Source organism: Purpureocillium takamizusanense, chromosome 9 (assembly GCF_022605165.1).
Source record: "Purpureocillium takamizusanense chromosome 9, complete sequence".
NCBI lineage: Eukaryota > Fungi > Ascomycota > Sordariomycetes > Hypocreales > Ophiocordycipitaceae > Purpureocillium > Purpureocillium takamizusanense.
In genome coordinates this window covers 204,243-219,030 of record NC_063076.1, presented here as the reverse complement: position 1 = coordinate 219,030, position 14,788 = coordinate 204,243, and the positions used below count along the sequence as shown (strand labels likewise).

General features: G+C 61.6%; 5 protein-coding genes across 5 annotated transcripts; 3 read left to right on the top strand and 2 right to left on the bottom strand.

The window, feature by feature from the left end:
• Positions 1–39: 39 nt before the first annotated feature.
• Positions 40–1,605, bottom strand: JDV02_008851 (uncharacterized protein; the record flags this gene model as incomplete). The annotated part of the gene is made up of 1 exon (XM_047990483.1): positions 40–1,605. One exon carries the CDS (start codon positions 1,603–1,605, stop codon positions 82–84), a length of 1,524 nt encoding a protein of 507 aa, XP_047846490.1. The 3' UTR covers positions 40–81.
• A 578-nt stretch (positions 1,606–2,183) lies between these two features.
• On the top strand, positions 2,184–3,521 carry JDV02_008850 (uncharacterized protein). The gene is made up of 2 exons (XM_047990482.1): positions 2,184–2,652; positions 2,715–3,521. Exons 1-2 carry the CDS (start codon positions 2,386–2,388, stop codon positions 3,459–3,461), a joined length of 1,014 nt encoding a protein of 337 aa, XP_047846489.1. The 5' UTR covers positions 2,184–2,385; the 3' UTR covers positions 3,462–3,521.
• Positions 3,522–7,143: 3,622 nt separating this feature from the next.
• Positions 7,144–9,077, top strand: JDV02_008849 (uncharacterized protein; the record flags this gene model as incomplete). Its single annotated transcript, XM_047990481.1, has 2 exons — positions 7,144–7,260; positions 7,682–9,077. The coding sequence occupies 2 exons, from the start codon at positions 7,144–7,146 to the stop codon at positions 8,426–8,428; spliced, it is 864 nt and encodes a 287-aa protein (XP_047846488.1). The 3' UTR covers positions 8,429–9,077.
• A 25-nt stretch (positions 9,078–9,102) lies between these two features.
• Positions 9,103–10,741, bottom strand: JDV02_008848 (Indoleamine 2,3-dioxygenase; the record flags this gene model as incomplete). Its single annotated transcript, XM_047990480.1, has 2 exons — positions 10,125–10,741; positions 9,103–10,059 (listed from the first exon to the last, which is right to left on the bottom strand). Exons 1-2 carry the CDS (start codon positions 10,431–10,433, stop codon positions 9,103–9,105), a joined length of 1,266 nt encoding a protein of 421 aa, XP_047846487.1. The 5' UTR covers positions 10,434–10,741.
• A 350-nt stretch (positions 10,742–11,091) lies between these two features.
• BNA5 (Kynureninase) lies at positions 11,092–13,214 on the top strand. The gene has a single exon (XM_047990479.1). It carries the CDS (start codon positions 11,357–11,359, stop codon positions 13,106–13,108), a length of 1,752 nt encoding a protein of 583 aa, XP_047846486.1. The 5' UTR covers positions 11,092–11,356; the 3' UTR covers positions 13,109–13,214.
• The last annotated feature ends 1,574 nt before the right edge of the window (positions 13,215–14,788 follow it).

Genomic DNA, 14,788 nt, shown 5'->3' with positions numbered 1-14,788 from the left:
CTATATTTTTTTTGGGATGACGATGCACCCCTCACTCATGTCTACTCACAACCACCTCGACCACCCCCCTGGACGCGGCTGCTATCGCAACTGCGCCGCCGTCTCCGCCGCGAGGACCATGTACTTGCACCGCGACCGCAGCCACGGCCCGTAGCGCACGAGGAGAAAGGGAATTGGGATGCACGCCAGCGAGAAAAAGGCCGGGATCGACGAGGCCCAGTGTATCCCCAGCGCTTCGTACATGGCTGGCGTGAACAGAGGAAACACGGCCCCTAGGATCGATCGCAGCACGGACGCGGCCGCCAGGCTCGACGCCGCAAAGACGGAGTAGCTGTCGATGAGGTAGCTGCTGGTGCTGATGAAGATGTTGACGAGCCCGAAGCCGAAAAAGGCGGCGCCGATGGCGCTGGGCATGAAGTGAATCTCGGGCGCGTTGGTCCACGCGAAGACGAACAGGCCTACCGGGATGGCCACGGCACCCACCGTCGCGGGCTGCAGCCTCTGCTCCGGCACGAACGCCCGCTCGGCACCATCTCTCCGTTGTTGTTGTTTCCTGGCGCGTCGTCTGTCGTACACGGTGCAGTACGCGACGCCAAGCAGCATCCCGACCAGCACGGCTAGGAACGGCAGAGTCGCGACACCGGGAGACCACCCGCGCTCGTCGCGATACACGATGGGGAACGCGGCGAACAGCAGGTACAGGATGCCGTATTCGATGGCGAGATATGCCGAGAGGAGAAAGACGACGGGCTCCACGATGAGGAGAAGCCATGGACGCACACAGGCCGTCTTGACAATGGTGGCGTAGGACGTGTCCGGCTTCTCGGCCTTGCTCCGGTACACCATCCCGTTGAGCACCGACAAGGCGTGCGCCCGTCTACGAAGGAGCACGGGGGAGTAGGTCTCCGGAATGGTGAGGCTGCCCAGGAGCCACAGCGAGCCGGACATGATGGCGAGGAACCACTCAATGCCCCTCCAGCCGTAGGCCATCCCGAGGAAGCTCCCGGTGATGGGCCCCAGGGTCGGGCCAAAGAACAGCGACGCGGTGAAGACGCCCAGGGGCGCGGCGCGATCCTCCACGTCGAACAGGTCCGCGAGCACCGCCCCGGTGTGCACGAGCGACGAGGAGCCAAACGCACCGGCCAGGAAGCGACAGACGAGAAGGCCCACAAAGCTGCGCGAGCCCGCCGCGCCAATGTTGGCCACGGTAAACGCGCCAAAGGAGACGAAGAAGGTCGGCTGCCGGCCAAAGATTTCGCTCGCCGACGCCCACAGCAGAGGCCCAAAGGCGAAGCAGACGACGAACAGAGAGACGCCGAGGTAGGCCGTCGTGGACGAGACGCGGTACTCGTCTATCAGCTGCGAGACGCCGCCGGTGTACGCTGACGATGCGAGGGCCACGGACAGAGTCGCGAGCGAGAGGATGATGACGAACACCCATTTGTAGCTGTGGGAGAACCGCCGCGGGTCGTGCGGATCGTCGGCGGCCCATTGCACCAGGTACGGGGAGTCGGCAGAGCCCGATCCCTCGTACGAACACTCGCGAGCCTCTTTGGTGATGGGCCGCAAGGTGAACACCAACCGCCAGGTGCGATGGTTTGCCATTGTGTCGACGGGTTGCGGCTAGCTAGCTTGCAATAGCAAGGGGAGCTGCCGACGAGGACATGCAAGTCTGGCGGGCAGCGCATTTAGCTCCAGCGCACAACGAATTGGTCGTCGTAGATGTACGCCATCTTCGACTCGTTCCGATCCCTCGCCAACAGACAGATATGCGGCTTCAGCCTGACGAATCTCGTAACGCGTACGTAACTCCGACCGGGCGGGCGTGATACTTCTCCACCGCGTCGGCCGCGGTCAACTCCCGTCGAGATGTGACGAATGGGGCTAGGAATCACGCGACTGTTTCGTCACGGATGCCTGGGCGGCGAACGGATCAGATACGTCTAGACGGTTCGCCGACGCGCTTCAGACGCACGCATCCCTGTCCGCGATGGGGCCGAGCCACGGATCAGATAACTCTATTACCGAGGCGGCCTGGGTCCCGCCCCTCCACTCCCCCGCGAGGATCACTTGCCAGATCGGGGGAGCTTGGTCGCGGCATCGTCGCCGTCGACGGGCCCACAATCCGCATATATAGTACTTCGTACTTGGGCCAGGTGAGGAGACGTCATCGCCGGACTATGCGTGTGCCGGGACGGAGCCTCGAGCTCGTGGTCTTTGCCGCATCGGGCATGTGAATGCCGGAGCGGCAGTGGGACGAGCCAAGATGAAGTGATGGGAGCTCGGAGCTCGTTCGGACATGGAATCAGGTTTTGGAAGCTTTCTGCTCGTATGGACGTGTCGGGATGCGCGAGGGCGCGTCTATAAGATGCTCCTCGAGAAGCCATGCAGCTCGTCTTCTTCAGACACCAACGGCTCTGTAACGCTTCAGATTATACTTCAAAGCAAGTTAGCACAAGACACCTTCACAGCCAAATCGACATCAACATGGGTTCCATGATCACGAGCGACGTCAGCAACAAGGGCAATCCCAAGGATGGGATCCCGTGGTACCTCGACTCGCTGGAAAAGATTCCTCCCCTGGCCCAGCGCGTGCTGGTCGAGCATGGCGGCCTCAAGCCCGAGGAAGTCAAGGACCACATCATGAAGATTGTACGTACATGCACCTCTACATCCCCTTTGTCTCAGCCACAAGCGTTGACCAGACCTGGCAGCGCGAGAAAGCATGGGCCTCGTCCCCGTACCCCTGCGTCGGCCTCTTCCGCTTCCTAGACTACTCCCTGCCCGACTCCCCCCTGTACGACGAGGTGCTGCAGCGCCTCAAGAGCGGCCGCGGCGAGAAGCTCCTCGACTTTGGCTGCTGCTTCGGGCACGACCTGCGCGCCCTCATCACCGACGGGGTGCCGGAGGAGAGCCTCTGCGGCGCGGAGCTCAACGCCACCTTCCTCGAGCTCGGGTACGAGCTCTTCCGCGACAAGGACCGCATCAAGACGCCCTTTTACACGGCCAACGTCTTCGACGACGACGACGCGCTGCGCCGGGAGCGGGCGGGCGAGTTCGACATGATCCACCTCGGCTCGTTCCTGCACCTCTTCGACTACGCGGGGCAGAAGAGGGCCGCGACGGCGCTGCTCAAGATGCTCAAGCCGAACAAGTCGGGGGCGCTCATCCTGGGCCGCCAGCACGGCGCCACCAAGGCCAAGGAGGTGCAGAACTACCTGTACAAGCCGACCAAGGAGAGCGAGAGCAACGGCCGCCTGCCGACCTTTTTCAACCACGACGCCGCCAGCTTCCGCCGGATGTGGGACGAGATCGGCGAGGCGACGGGCCTGCGCTTCGACGTGGGCACCGAATGGGGCACCTGGGGGTCCGCCAACGGCATGGACCCGGCGTACTATAACCTCTGGTCCTGGGAGGACAAGGACACGCTGCGCTTCAAGTTTTGGGTGCGCGTGCTGTAGCCGCATGACGCCCGGCTTGTGGTGAAGGGTTGCGACTAGGCCTTGCCGGCGTTCGTCCCGTCTCGTCTTGACGTCTCGAAAAGGATAGGTTGCCACACAGAATAGTCCTCTGCCAATTGACGCGCCGACTGCATCCATGTGAGAGCCGCGACGCCTATGCCCTGAGTGACCGTGGATCCGTGTAAGAGCTGCATCGCATATGTGCCTGTCAGACCAGCCAAATGATGCCAGAGGAAAACGCCATGTTTAGACCTTTGTCGACGCCGTAGCCAACTCTCCCAACGCCGTCTCTGTCTCGGGCGGTGCACCACAATCCGGGCTCTTGGTCCGTTGGGGTGAGCGAAACATAGGATGGGACATGTCTCAGTGCTGGACGCAATGGCAGGCGACTTGGAGTCGGCCTGCTACAACGGACAGCCGTCAGCAGCCACTCGGCGGGCGCGCGCGCTGCACCCCGTCGACGACAGCGATTCCTAGACAGCCCTGTCGCTGAACCGGGCTGCTGCGCTCTGACAATGGCCGGTGCAGCGAGACGTCAGCCCGCTGACGCTGCGAGAGCACGCATACCTTGGGACCGCGAGCGCATGCATGCCACTGCTTTCAACGCTTTCGACAACGTTGCAGCTCTCGCCAGCGCAGCAGCACAGGGGAATCGTACCGAGACGGCGGCGGTGTTTGTGCCGCTCTGCTCTTATGAGGCGCATCCATCCACCGTCTTTAACTGTCGCCAAATGCTATGTAGCTAGCTGAAAGTATCTGTCCCCCCCGAGCCCTACACTGGTCGTCGACTCCGAAAGCCACCGGTACTGTACAGTGTATATATGTATGCAGAGAGACACGCGGTCAAGACCCTGTCTGCAGACGCAAGAGACGGACCGGAGGGCCTCTTGACAGCTCCATGTAGGTAGGCAGACGATCCGGCAGCACCTCGCCGAGGCGGCCAAGTATGAAGCATTCACGACCGTGGCCTGGCCTGCGCAGCGCTGTTGCAACCCACACAAGCTGACGACGTAAATCAAGCAGCGGGCAGGCAGGCGCACATCTGCCCGCGTCTCTCTCTGTGTGTGTCTCTTCTCTCTATGCGCGCATCTGCGAAACTACGCCAGCCCGTCGATTTCCCACCGTCGCAGTCCGCCTGGCCGCAGCGCGGGTTCAACGTCCACCATTCATCGCAGGGACAGCTTCACTTTCTTCTTCTCCTTCTTCTTCTCCTTCTTCTTCTATTCGCCGGGTCCACTACTGCTTGTCGGGCCAAACACCGCCGCCGCGATGAGTCAAGAGACGTCGGGGCGTCTGCGCGACGCATCTTCTTGCCCCCCCCCCCCCAAGCCGCGACCACCCCCGGCAGCCGTGTTCTCGAAAAGGTACAGGATACATAGGCCCTGCGCCGCCGCTGCTGGCAGAACGGGGCCGTCGACTTGCATGGCCCATGCCTCATTGGATCGAGCGAGGGTGCGGTCGCCATCGCCCTGCCTGCTCTGACGGCCGGCTCTGCCTGGCGAATTAGAGACAGGGCCGCCGCTCTTTGCACGGGATCGCGTTGTCCCTGCCCGGGACATGCCGGCGCCGTCGCGCCTTGGAAAGGCAACGTGCGGGAAGAAAAACGGCCGGAGGAGAGCTCTGTGTGTATGCACGTGTATGGGCCGCAAGGTGTGTAGTGGCTTGCGGGCCTGGGCTGCCGACCGCTCACCAGCCCCGGACTCTGCCCTGCGTCTGTCTGTCTGTCTGTCTGTCTGCTGTCTGGCTGGCTGGCTGTCTGGTTGTCCACCCGCCCCTCTCCTGCTGGTTCGCGAGTTCCCACGACCGGGGCGTCGGGTCGTTCTCCTGCCCTGCTCCCCTTTGCTGTCAAGCCTCGGAGTGCAGCCTGCTGCCCCTGTGGGCATGTCTGCAGCGGCGGTGGCGGCGGCGACGACGACGGCGGCAGCGAGCGAGGGAAAGGGAAAAGGGGGAACACGAGTGGGTGCTCGTGGCTTGCAGTTGTGTTGTCGCGTTGTCGCCCACGCATCATCATCAGCATCATCATCATCCAGTCAGTCGCCACGGCTGGTTCTCCCGGGACGCTGAGCTCGATACATACATCCCGTGTGGCATCGCGCTTTTTACGTTTTCGCCTGGCTGGCTGGCTTCACAGGGGGGAGACACGCCCAGGGTGTCCGTCTGTCGGCTGCTGCCTCGTGTGCATGGAGTCGTGGACTGCCCTGCCTGTCCTTCACCGCCGCAGCACCCCGGTCAGTAAAAAAAAAGGCGCCTCACGCTCCTCATCTTGCCCTGCATGCACGCACGCCGGGACGCATGAGCGCCTGCCATGGCCGCTACGTGCCAGCCAGCGCCCGACCCTGCCTATGTCGCCAGTCAGGCGTTCGGGCCTGAATGCATGCACGTGCGATACACCACATGTCGCGACGCGGGCGCGCTCGTTGTCGACGCCCGTGCAGACAAGTGTCAGCCCTGTAGCTGGATGGTGAATGCAAGAGCCCATGACTCGTGCAAGACGACAGATGTTGGCGGGCACCAAGCAACGTCGAGGGATTGGCGCCCAGAGGCTCAAAGACGGGATGACGCTCATGATAGGCTGGGGTTGAGGTTACATGGCATTGTCCACTAAGCCAGTGACCTCTTGTATCAGAAAATAACCACGCTTTGTAAGCCCACCCGCGGTGCTTCGCTCGCAGTCACTTGCTACAGGTAGTACTTTGTATTCGCACAAAGGTACAAAGAAGAGCTACGTACCTGGTCTGGGATGGGACGGCATGTACATGTAGTTGATCCGCCGTCCTGCGCGCGAGGCAACGGCACCTAGCCCGGGTAGGTAGCCCGGGCTTCGCGCGAGGTGCAACACTAGGCTCGTTATTACCGTAGAGTGCTACCTAGGAGCCATTGCAGCCCAGAAGCAGGCATTTTGTGGACGATTTGGGGTTGCCTCCAACTACACCCAGAGGCACAACAAGGTTGATGGCTAGCAGCGCATAAGCCGACAGCCGTTGCGTTTGATGCAGCACAGCACCCCCATCGCGGCTGCTTCACGCATCAGCCTTTATCGATACCACGTCTCAGCCCGGTTATTCCTCGCAGCTTCACAGTGTTTCTCATCGCGGGGTCCTTGTGCGACCGTCATGGCGGGCCAGCCAACGTGTGACGTAACTAGCAAACCGTGGAGGTGGAGGCGCGTCGCGGGGGCTATAGCACACCCTACGCGTGCCTGACAGCGACGAGTTCTCTTTTCCCTCGTCGTGTCTGGCCGCGTCGAACATGCATCGACGAGAGCATGCGGTAGCAGCGCAGCCACTAAAAGGACCCAGGGTCGAACCCGCGACCCCGGCCGAGTAATCGCCCTCATCCGACACTTCGAGCGTGTCGGAGAACGGGGGGAAAGAGGAGAGAGAACAGAGGTGGGGCGTTGACAGCGAGGCGGAACGCATCATGACAGCTCATAGCCAAACAAAACGGACAGAAAGCGAGTGAGGTGGCTTCGGCCAAAGCGGGCTCCAAGATGAACGACACACGACCAAAATACGCCGGAAACGCTACGTGAGGAGGCGGGCCCCTCGACAGACATGGCCATTGGCGTGACATGAATAGACACCAGGCAAAGAACCAAGGGGACTAACACAAAGGCCTTGGCAGATGGAGTCTCGGACGGCAAGGCAAGAACCGAGATGCTGCATCCCAAAGCTGCACAAGCATGCAGGGACGCAAGGCGTATCAGTCCATCACAGTGGAGGCATGTGCCGCCCTCATGGGCGATGAGATCAACCAGCGTCGGCCGAATCCTCCTCGACCGCGAGGACCTGCAGGCGTGGTACTCCACGAGGTTTAGGTGAAGCATGCGACGAGAGTCCCCCGATATGCAGGATTGGGCTGGGTCGATGCCCATTGGTGGGTGGGCCCGCGGCCCTCCCCCATCATAAGTACCTCCCACCCCCTCGACCTCTGCCTCCTCCTCTCCTCTCCTCTCTCTCCTTTTGTCTTTTTTTGCTCTGACAGGTTCATCTGCCAAAGACAGAGCCATCCAAAACGTCCCTCATCACTGGGAGTTGGCCTTGGCATGCTGGCGGGCTTCCGACACCTTGATAGGCCCCTTCCCGGCCGCTACCCCCCCGATTTGTTCGGCCTCGTTGTCGAACAGTCGTCGCCATTTCCTGCTCCCTGTTGAGCACACCCATGCACATTGTCGCCGCACTTTCACATCAGTCCGGATGCACGCTGACCCGATGGTGGAGGTGAACGAGGAGGGTTGGGTCGTAGGGGGGTCGCCATCTCCGCCGTCGTTACCCGCCCAAGGATATTGGCCGACCAACTCGCCTCAGTATGGGCAAGCCGACGTCGAAAACCCGAGTCAGGGATACTTTGGACCTGAAGGAGACGCACCGGACGCAGTTGCAGATGACCCCGCGGGTTGGCCCAGTGTCGTCGGTCATCCCAGCGTGGGGCCCGGTTCGTCACGCGATACCCAGTACACGCGCGACTTCGTCTTGTTTGATGAAGAATCGACGGCATCCGCTGATGACGACGTCTTCCCATTCGACGCCCCCTCGGGCCAGGAGTCGTCAACGGTCGATGCACTAGGCCAGCCGTTGGTGCGGGGCAATCCGCATCGTAACGCTCAAGTTCGGCAGGGACGTGGACGCCGCAGGCCAGGTCAAGCCGCCAATCCTCGCATCGCAGAAATTGGCGCCTGGGACGAAAGCAGACTTGACAACGAGACCATGAGAGTCCCCGCGGTGGACTTTGATCGCGAACTTGACCGATCGCTGTCGTCGAGGAACCCATTCCCGACTCATGGTGGGACTGACAACAGCCGGGCGCCACTCTTCACGGATGCCACGTTCTGCGCTTGCTGCGAGTGCGTCACACTCAATCTCCACGACCCTCTCGCCACAAACGGACAAGGCTGGGGATTCGAAAGCGATGGTAAACCGGCGGACGCGCAGTGGGCAGAAGGTAGCCCATTCGACGGTGCGGGTTAGCGCTATGGCTCAACGAGGGTTCCGCAGCTTGATGCCCAAGGCCACCCGAGATGCCTCATGACTTGTTTCGTATGATATTGGGCGGCGTTGCTGATTTTGGCGTTGGTGTTGGCATTGGACATCAGGGGCCGGTTTTATTCGCGGCGTTGGTGCGGTTTTGAGCATTGCGTTGATAATACGGTGTACGTGGTGGATGGAGAATCAGGTTGAGATTGCTGTGCGAGGGCGACTTGTGATGGCCGACGTGGGATGAGGTTGGCGAGGCGAAGTGCAGAGTGGGGTAGATGTCCGGTGTGGATGGCTTTTACTGTTGCGGCCTCAGGCACAGCTGCGGCGTCCTCTGGGGACAGATCAAGACTTCCAGGACCAGGTCACCAACACGTGTTCATCGCAACGATGAACCTGCATTAAACACAGTGTGGAAACACAGTACTGCATCCAATTCTTGCGACGCATTTTGACTGCCACAGTGCAAGGTACAATGCTCCATTCCAATCGGTTGAATTCTTGGACCGTCTTGGGATTGCCGAGCGGGAAACCAATCCGCACGCTTCGGCCAGGCGCCAGGCCCCCGTCTGTCAGTTCCGTCGTCGCTATCGTTTTATGTACAATCTAGCAGGCTAAACGAAATGAAAGAATCGCTCAGCACAGAACCGCTCGAAATCATGGCGCCTCTATCGCCCTAGCTTTCCCGCATGATTCGTCTCGTCCCGGGCCTTCTTGAGAAAGGGGACCAGCATCGTGCCGCCCGTGCCCGTCAGCTCCTCGTCGCCGTTGCGCTGCGACGACGAGCTGGCGAGGTTCTGCCGCCTCTTGGGCCCCTGCCACGGCTGCTTGGACGGCAGGATGATGTATCGCGTCACGATCTGGATGTGCTTGTTGCGGAAGCTGCTCAGGGCCTCGGTCGCCGCGGTGTAGGCGTCGCGCAGCCGCCGCTGGGCCTCGGTCGCGGGCGGGACCATGGCCAGCTCGCGGATGCTGCCGGCCCTGGCGGCGTGCACGAGGAAGCGCCGATGCGGGCCCGGCATGTACTCGCGCACCTCGTCGTGGTAGCTCTTCTGCCCGGCGGCGCCGTGCGTGTTGTGCTCCACGCCGAGGACGACGTCGAAGAACTGGATGAGCGAGCTCTGGCCGTTGCTGCCGCCGCGGAGCTGCCGCCACGCGCCCTTGCCGTCGCCCTCGTCGTAGAAGACGCCCCGCGGCAGGCCGGCCGCCTCCATGCTCATGCTGCCGGCCAGGAACGGGCGGATGTGGTGGTAAAAGGTCATGGGGTCGCACTTTTCGTACATGCGTTCGAGCAGGGCGCTGACCCCCTGGATGCAGCCGCGCAGCTGGCCGAGGGCGTCGCTGACGACGTCGTAGTCGCGCGTCTTGACGGCCTCGAGGGCCTCCATCATGGTTTGCAGGATGCCGGCGGCCTTGGCCTCCATGGCGACGCTGATGAGCAGGAACCACGACTCCGACTCGGTGCCGGTGAAGGAGAAGAGGAGGCTGAGGTCGTCCAGCTGGGTGAAGTCGTCGCCCGCGCAGGTAAAGTTCCACAAGTTGGCGCCGGCGTACGTGAGCACAGGCGGCAGCTCGAGATGCTCGGCCACCCTCAGGAAGGGCAGCGTAATCTGTGGGGGCAGAATCTGCGCAGAGTCAGCCAAGGGGTGTGTCGCGTGATACATGAGAGGTGGTTGCTGCCGGGTCCTACCTCTTCAGGCTTCTCGCCGCCCCAAACGTGAGCGTGCGTGAGGAAGCAAAGCAACGCGTATGCCCGCCGCCACTCGGCCTCGGACCTGAGCCGGTCTGTGGAGAGGACGGGCAGCTGGGCAATGGAGTCTCGGATGCGTCCAGCCTCGATGAGGGCTGGGAGATGCTGGGCGACGAGCTCCCACGGTTCGTAGTAGGGGTCCGGGAGGGCCCTCAGCGGGCTTCTGTCTGGGAGGAAGGCATTCGCGGTGACGCCAAACTTGGACAGGTCGACGCCGGGGCCGCCTTCGGGGACGGCATGTGGCGACATTGTCTGGGTTTCTCGAATGGAACGAAGACGATGGACTCTGAAGAACCACGCTGCGGTGAAGAGAATGACGGACCTTTGCACGTCTACCTCACAACGGGAAGAAGGGGTAATATAGGCGAGCGGGCCATGTCATGTTGAGGCCAGCCGAGAGCGCGTGGACCGGTGTTTGTCAGTTCTGGCAACCGCCTTCCAGGGGCCATCTTACACAACGCGAAGAGAAAAACAGAGACTCCGCCATCACGCCCGTCTCCCGTCATCCGGCACGCCCACGACATCCGGCACGCCCATGACATCCGCCCACCCCCATGCACATCCGCGCCGTTGAGCATCCGAAGGGGGAGGATGGGGGATGGGGGCCGGGGAGACCTGGATCCGGCTGCGAACGGGCGGGTCACGCTCGCTCAAACGGTGACGACATGTGCGCCATCCGCGGTTCGTCCGCGTGGCCGGCCTGCGAATCAATCCGGCTCCAGCGTGCCAGAAGGGGCAAGTCAGGTCTGGCGCCGCAGGACGATGCGCCCCGCGTCGGCTGGCCGCGGCGGTCGGAAGGCGGATGTTCGGAAGATACCAATTCTCGCAACAATGCTGCCGAGAAGCGCGCGGGGCTTTTCAATGCGCATCCACTGTGGTGGATACGAGCACGGGGTGCCGGAAGCCAGTCAGGCCCTCAAGAAGCCTCATCAAACACGGGCCGGCTGGCAGTTGAGGTTCCGACGCCACGCACAAGCCGACCGCCAGCTCCGCGCCTTGCAGCCCCAGTCCACTCTGGTGCGGGCGCCGCTACCGGGGGTAATGCAACTCGACTCAAAAAAATGTGGACTTGGGGAGGGGTTGCTCAAACATTTGGCCAGCAGACTGGGGGAGGTGGGCAAGCAAGCAAGCTTACTCTGCTATTATAAAGTGGTGTCGACGGACGGCCCGTGATGGCCTCGACATTGCGACACTTGTCATCTCCTCTGCTCGCCCATTCTCGCTCTCGCATCAGACGGTCCGTCTCGCTGCCATTCACGCCTTCGCCAGCCGTCATCTTTGACGCCTCGTTTCCCTCGCCGACCATCGGCCGGCACTCGACATCGGCATCGAACGTGAACTCACCTGCAGCAGCAGCAGCACCCGCGACCATGGACTTTGACGCCTGTGTACGGCGGCTTCGCGGCGGCGCGGCCGTCAAGTTCCCGCCCGACGCCAACTCCATCGCCTTTGCGCAGCACATGGACGGCCAGGATAAGCTGCGGCACCTGCGCGACGACTTCATCCTGCCGACCAAGGCGTCGCTGAAGAAGAAGGCCCTCAACGGCAAGCTGCCTCGTGAGTTCACACCCTGCCCGACGTGGCCGCGTCAAGCTCACACGAACCTCAATCCAGCTCAATTCACCACCACCAACGCCGTCAATGGCCATGGCGCCGCCGCAGCAGACGACGGCGACGAGCAGTGCCTGTACTTTGTCGGCAACTCGCTCGGCGCCCAGCCCAAGGCCGTCCGGCAGCACCTCGACGCGCAGCTCGAGACGTGGGCGTCCATCGGCGTCAACGGCCACTTCACCGACATGGCCGACTCGCCGCTCGCCCAGTGGCAGGACATGGCCGAGGACTGCGCCAACAAGTCGGCCGACCTCGTGGGCGCGTCCCCGCACGAGATTGTGGTCATGAACACGCTCACCATCAACCTGCACCTCATGATGGCCAGCTTCTACAAGCCCGACGCCAAGCGCCACAAGATCATCCTCGAGTGGAAGCCCTTCCCCAGCGACCACTACGCCATCGAGAGCCAGGTCGTGTGGCACGGCCTCGACCCGGACAAGAGCATGGTCAAGATCGAGCCCGACGCCGGCACCGCGCTGATCCCGACGGAAAAGGTGCTGCGCACCATCGACGAGCACGCCGACGAGACGGCCCTGCTGCTGCTGCCCGGCATCCAGTACTACTCGGGCCAGCTGTTCGACATGCCGCGCATCACCGCCTACGCCCGGGAGCGCGGCATCGTCGTCGGCTGGGACCTCGCCCACGCGGCCGGCAACGTCGAGCTCAAGCTGCACGACTGGGACGTCGACTTTGCCTGCTGGTGCACGTACAAGTACATCAACGCCGGCCCGGGGTCCATCGCCGGCGCCTACGTCCACGAGCGGCACGGCAAGGTCGAGCGGGCGGCAGGGGACGGCGGCCGCCCGACGTACCGCCCGCGCCTCATGGGCTGGTACGGCGGCGACAAGAGCGTGCGCTTCAACATGGACAACATGTTTGTGCCCACGCCCGGCGCCGCCGGCTACCAGGCGTCCAACCCGTCCGCCATCGACCTCGCGAGCCTGTCCGCCGCGCTGTCCGTCTTCAACAAGACCACCATGGCCGACCTGCGGAGCAAGGCGCTCGTCATCACCGCCTACGCGGAGCACCTGCTCAACCAGATGCTCGCCGAGCAGGCCGCGGGCGAGAAGCCGCTCTTCGGCATCATCACCCCGTCGGACCCCCTGCAGCGGGGCACGCAGCTGAGCGTGCTGCTGCGCGAGGGCCTGCTCGAGCGCGTCTCGCAGGCGCTCGAGGACAACGCCGTCATCTGCGACAAGAGGAAGCCCGACGTCATCCGCGTCGCCCCCGTCCCGCTGTACACGCGCTTCGAGGACGTCTGGAAGTTTATGCAGGTGCTGCGAGGGGCGCTGGGCCTGAAGCTGCCGTCGTGAGAGCGCGCGCCATGACATGACGGGTTTGGGTCGTTTTTGTATACTTTTTGATGCATGGCGTGTGGTAGAATAGGATACGTATTCATGATTTACGGTCATTGTCTCGGACATGGAAGCGATTGCGTTGTGACAGCGTCCCACGTTCCGCACGTGCATGCAATATTGGCTGGGGGCGCAATATGCGATGGCCTTTTTTCGATCAAACCTCGCATCAGTTAATTAACGTTAGTATACCCGTGTAGTTTCATTTCCATTATTCATGGTTTTGTCATCGTCTTCCGGCGGAAGTCTCGTCTCTCGGCTTCGGATGAGTGCGGAACTTCGGAAGTTTAGACACTCCCGCATGCCAAGCAGTACCTTACCCAGGCGACGTCATGAAACCTCACCCTCACAGACTCCCTTCATGCAGCTTGCATTGATTCTGTACATCCTGAAAACCTGTTACTTGGTGTGTGTGAGGAAATGATTTCCTGCAATCCACTGATGCATTGCCGGTTCGCGTGCCGGATGGGCAACACTGTAGTCGTGCGGCTTAGATATCCCATCTTCTGCAACGTTCCCCATGTCCATATACCCCACCCGGTAGCAACCCGGCGACATCGACTTGCCCGCGCCGGAACATGATGCGAAGAATGAAACGCACGTGCTGATGACGAAGAAATGGTAAGCGGACTGTAATTGACGGGAGGCTGCCTACGCGTTTGAGTCAAACCTCGTCTCAAGTCTGTGCCTATCATTTGCATGAGATAAACGTGAATCGTCTGTGATGGACCCTGAGCTTCACGATAGGAGTAGAGGTCCCAAACATTAGCCTTTCATCGAATGCTTCTCCAATTGTTTGCTATCGACACCACCCGTTCCAAGGCATTGTTAGTGCCATTTACGATGGACCTCTGGCGTTGCATCCAAGGCCGGTGTTCGCCAAGGTGGAAGAGGGAACGGGCCTGAAAGGTTCTTTATCGCCATTTGTCAATAAGAGGTGATGTTATTTTCTAGAACGCACATTGAGTGCATCCTGATGAAAGTTGACAGACTTGGCTCTATACTGGGTCAAGGTATTGCGTGAAGAGGACCAGACTACGGAGTATGCGCGGCTGATTGTTGGCTTGAACCCAATGCCAAGCATCGGAGCCCAGAATACGAGAACAAAAGGGCGTTCCGGGGGAGATCGCCGTGCAAGCCAGCCCGCCGCATCCTTTTCGCGTCAAGTGTTTGCATGGCCCATTGGTAACCGCGCAGCCAAGAACTGCACGTTTGATTTCCATCACAGAGGCAGAGTCAAAGGCTTCGTCTTACGATCACAGCTGTGACGCGAGGCGGCCACACAGCATGTTCACGAAAGAAGATGAAGTCGTGCGCCAACTTGAACGTTCAACGCGGCTCGATGGTATACGACATAGAGGGGCATCAACGTTCTGTCAGGCTCGGCGAATAAACTGCCGAGGAGCAACCCCCGGTCCGCACAGTGATCACCTCGGCGCGAAAGTGTGCTCAGCGGCCCGTGCTGTTGGCCGCGACTGAAGGAACGCCACGAGGCGGGGGGAAGCAGGGAGCGGCATGGCCATGGCCCCTGCGGCTGAGCTTCAAAGGCAGGAAGCATCCAGCCACGCGCCTGACGCATGTCATGTCTCGGTTTGGGCTGCAGTGTGCTGTACGTCGAGTCGTGTCCGGCATCGCGTC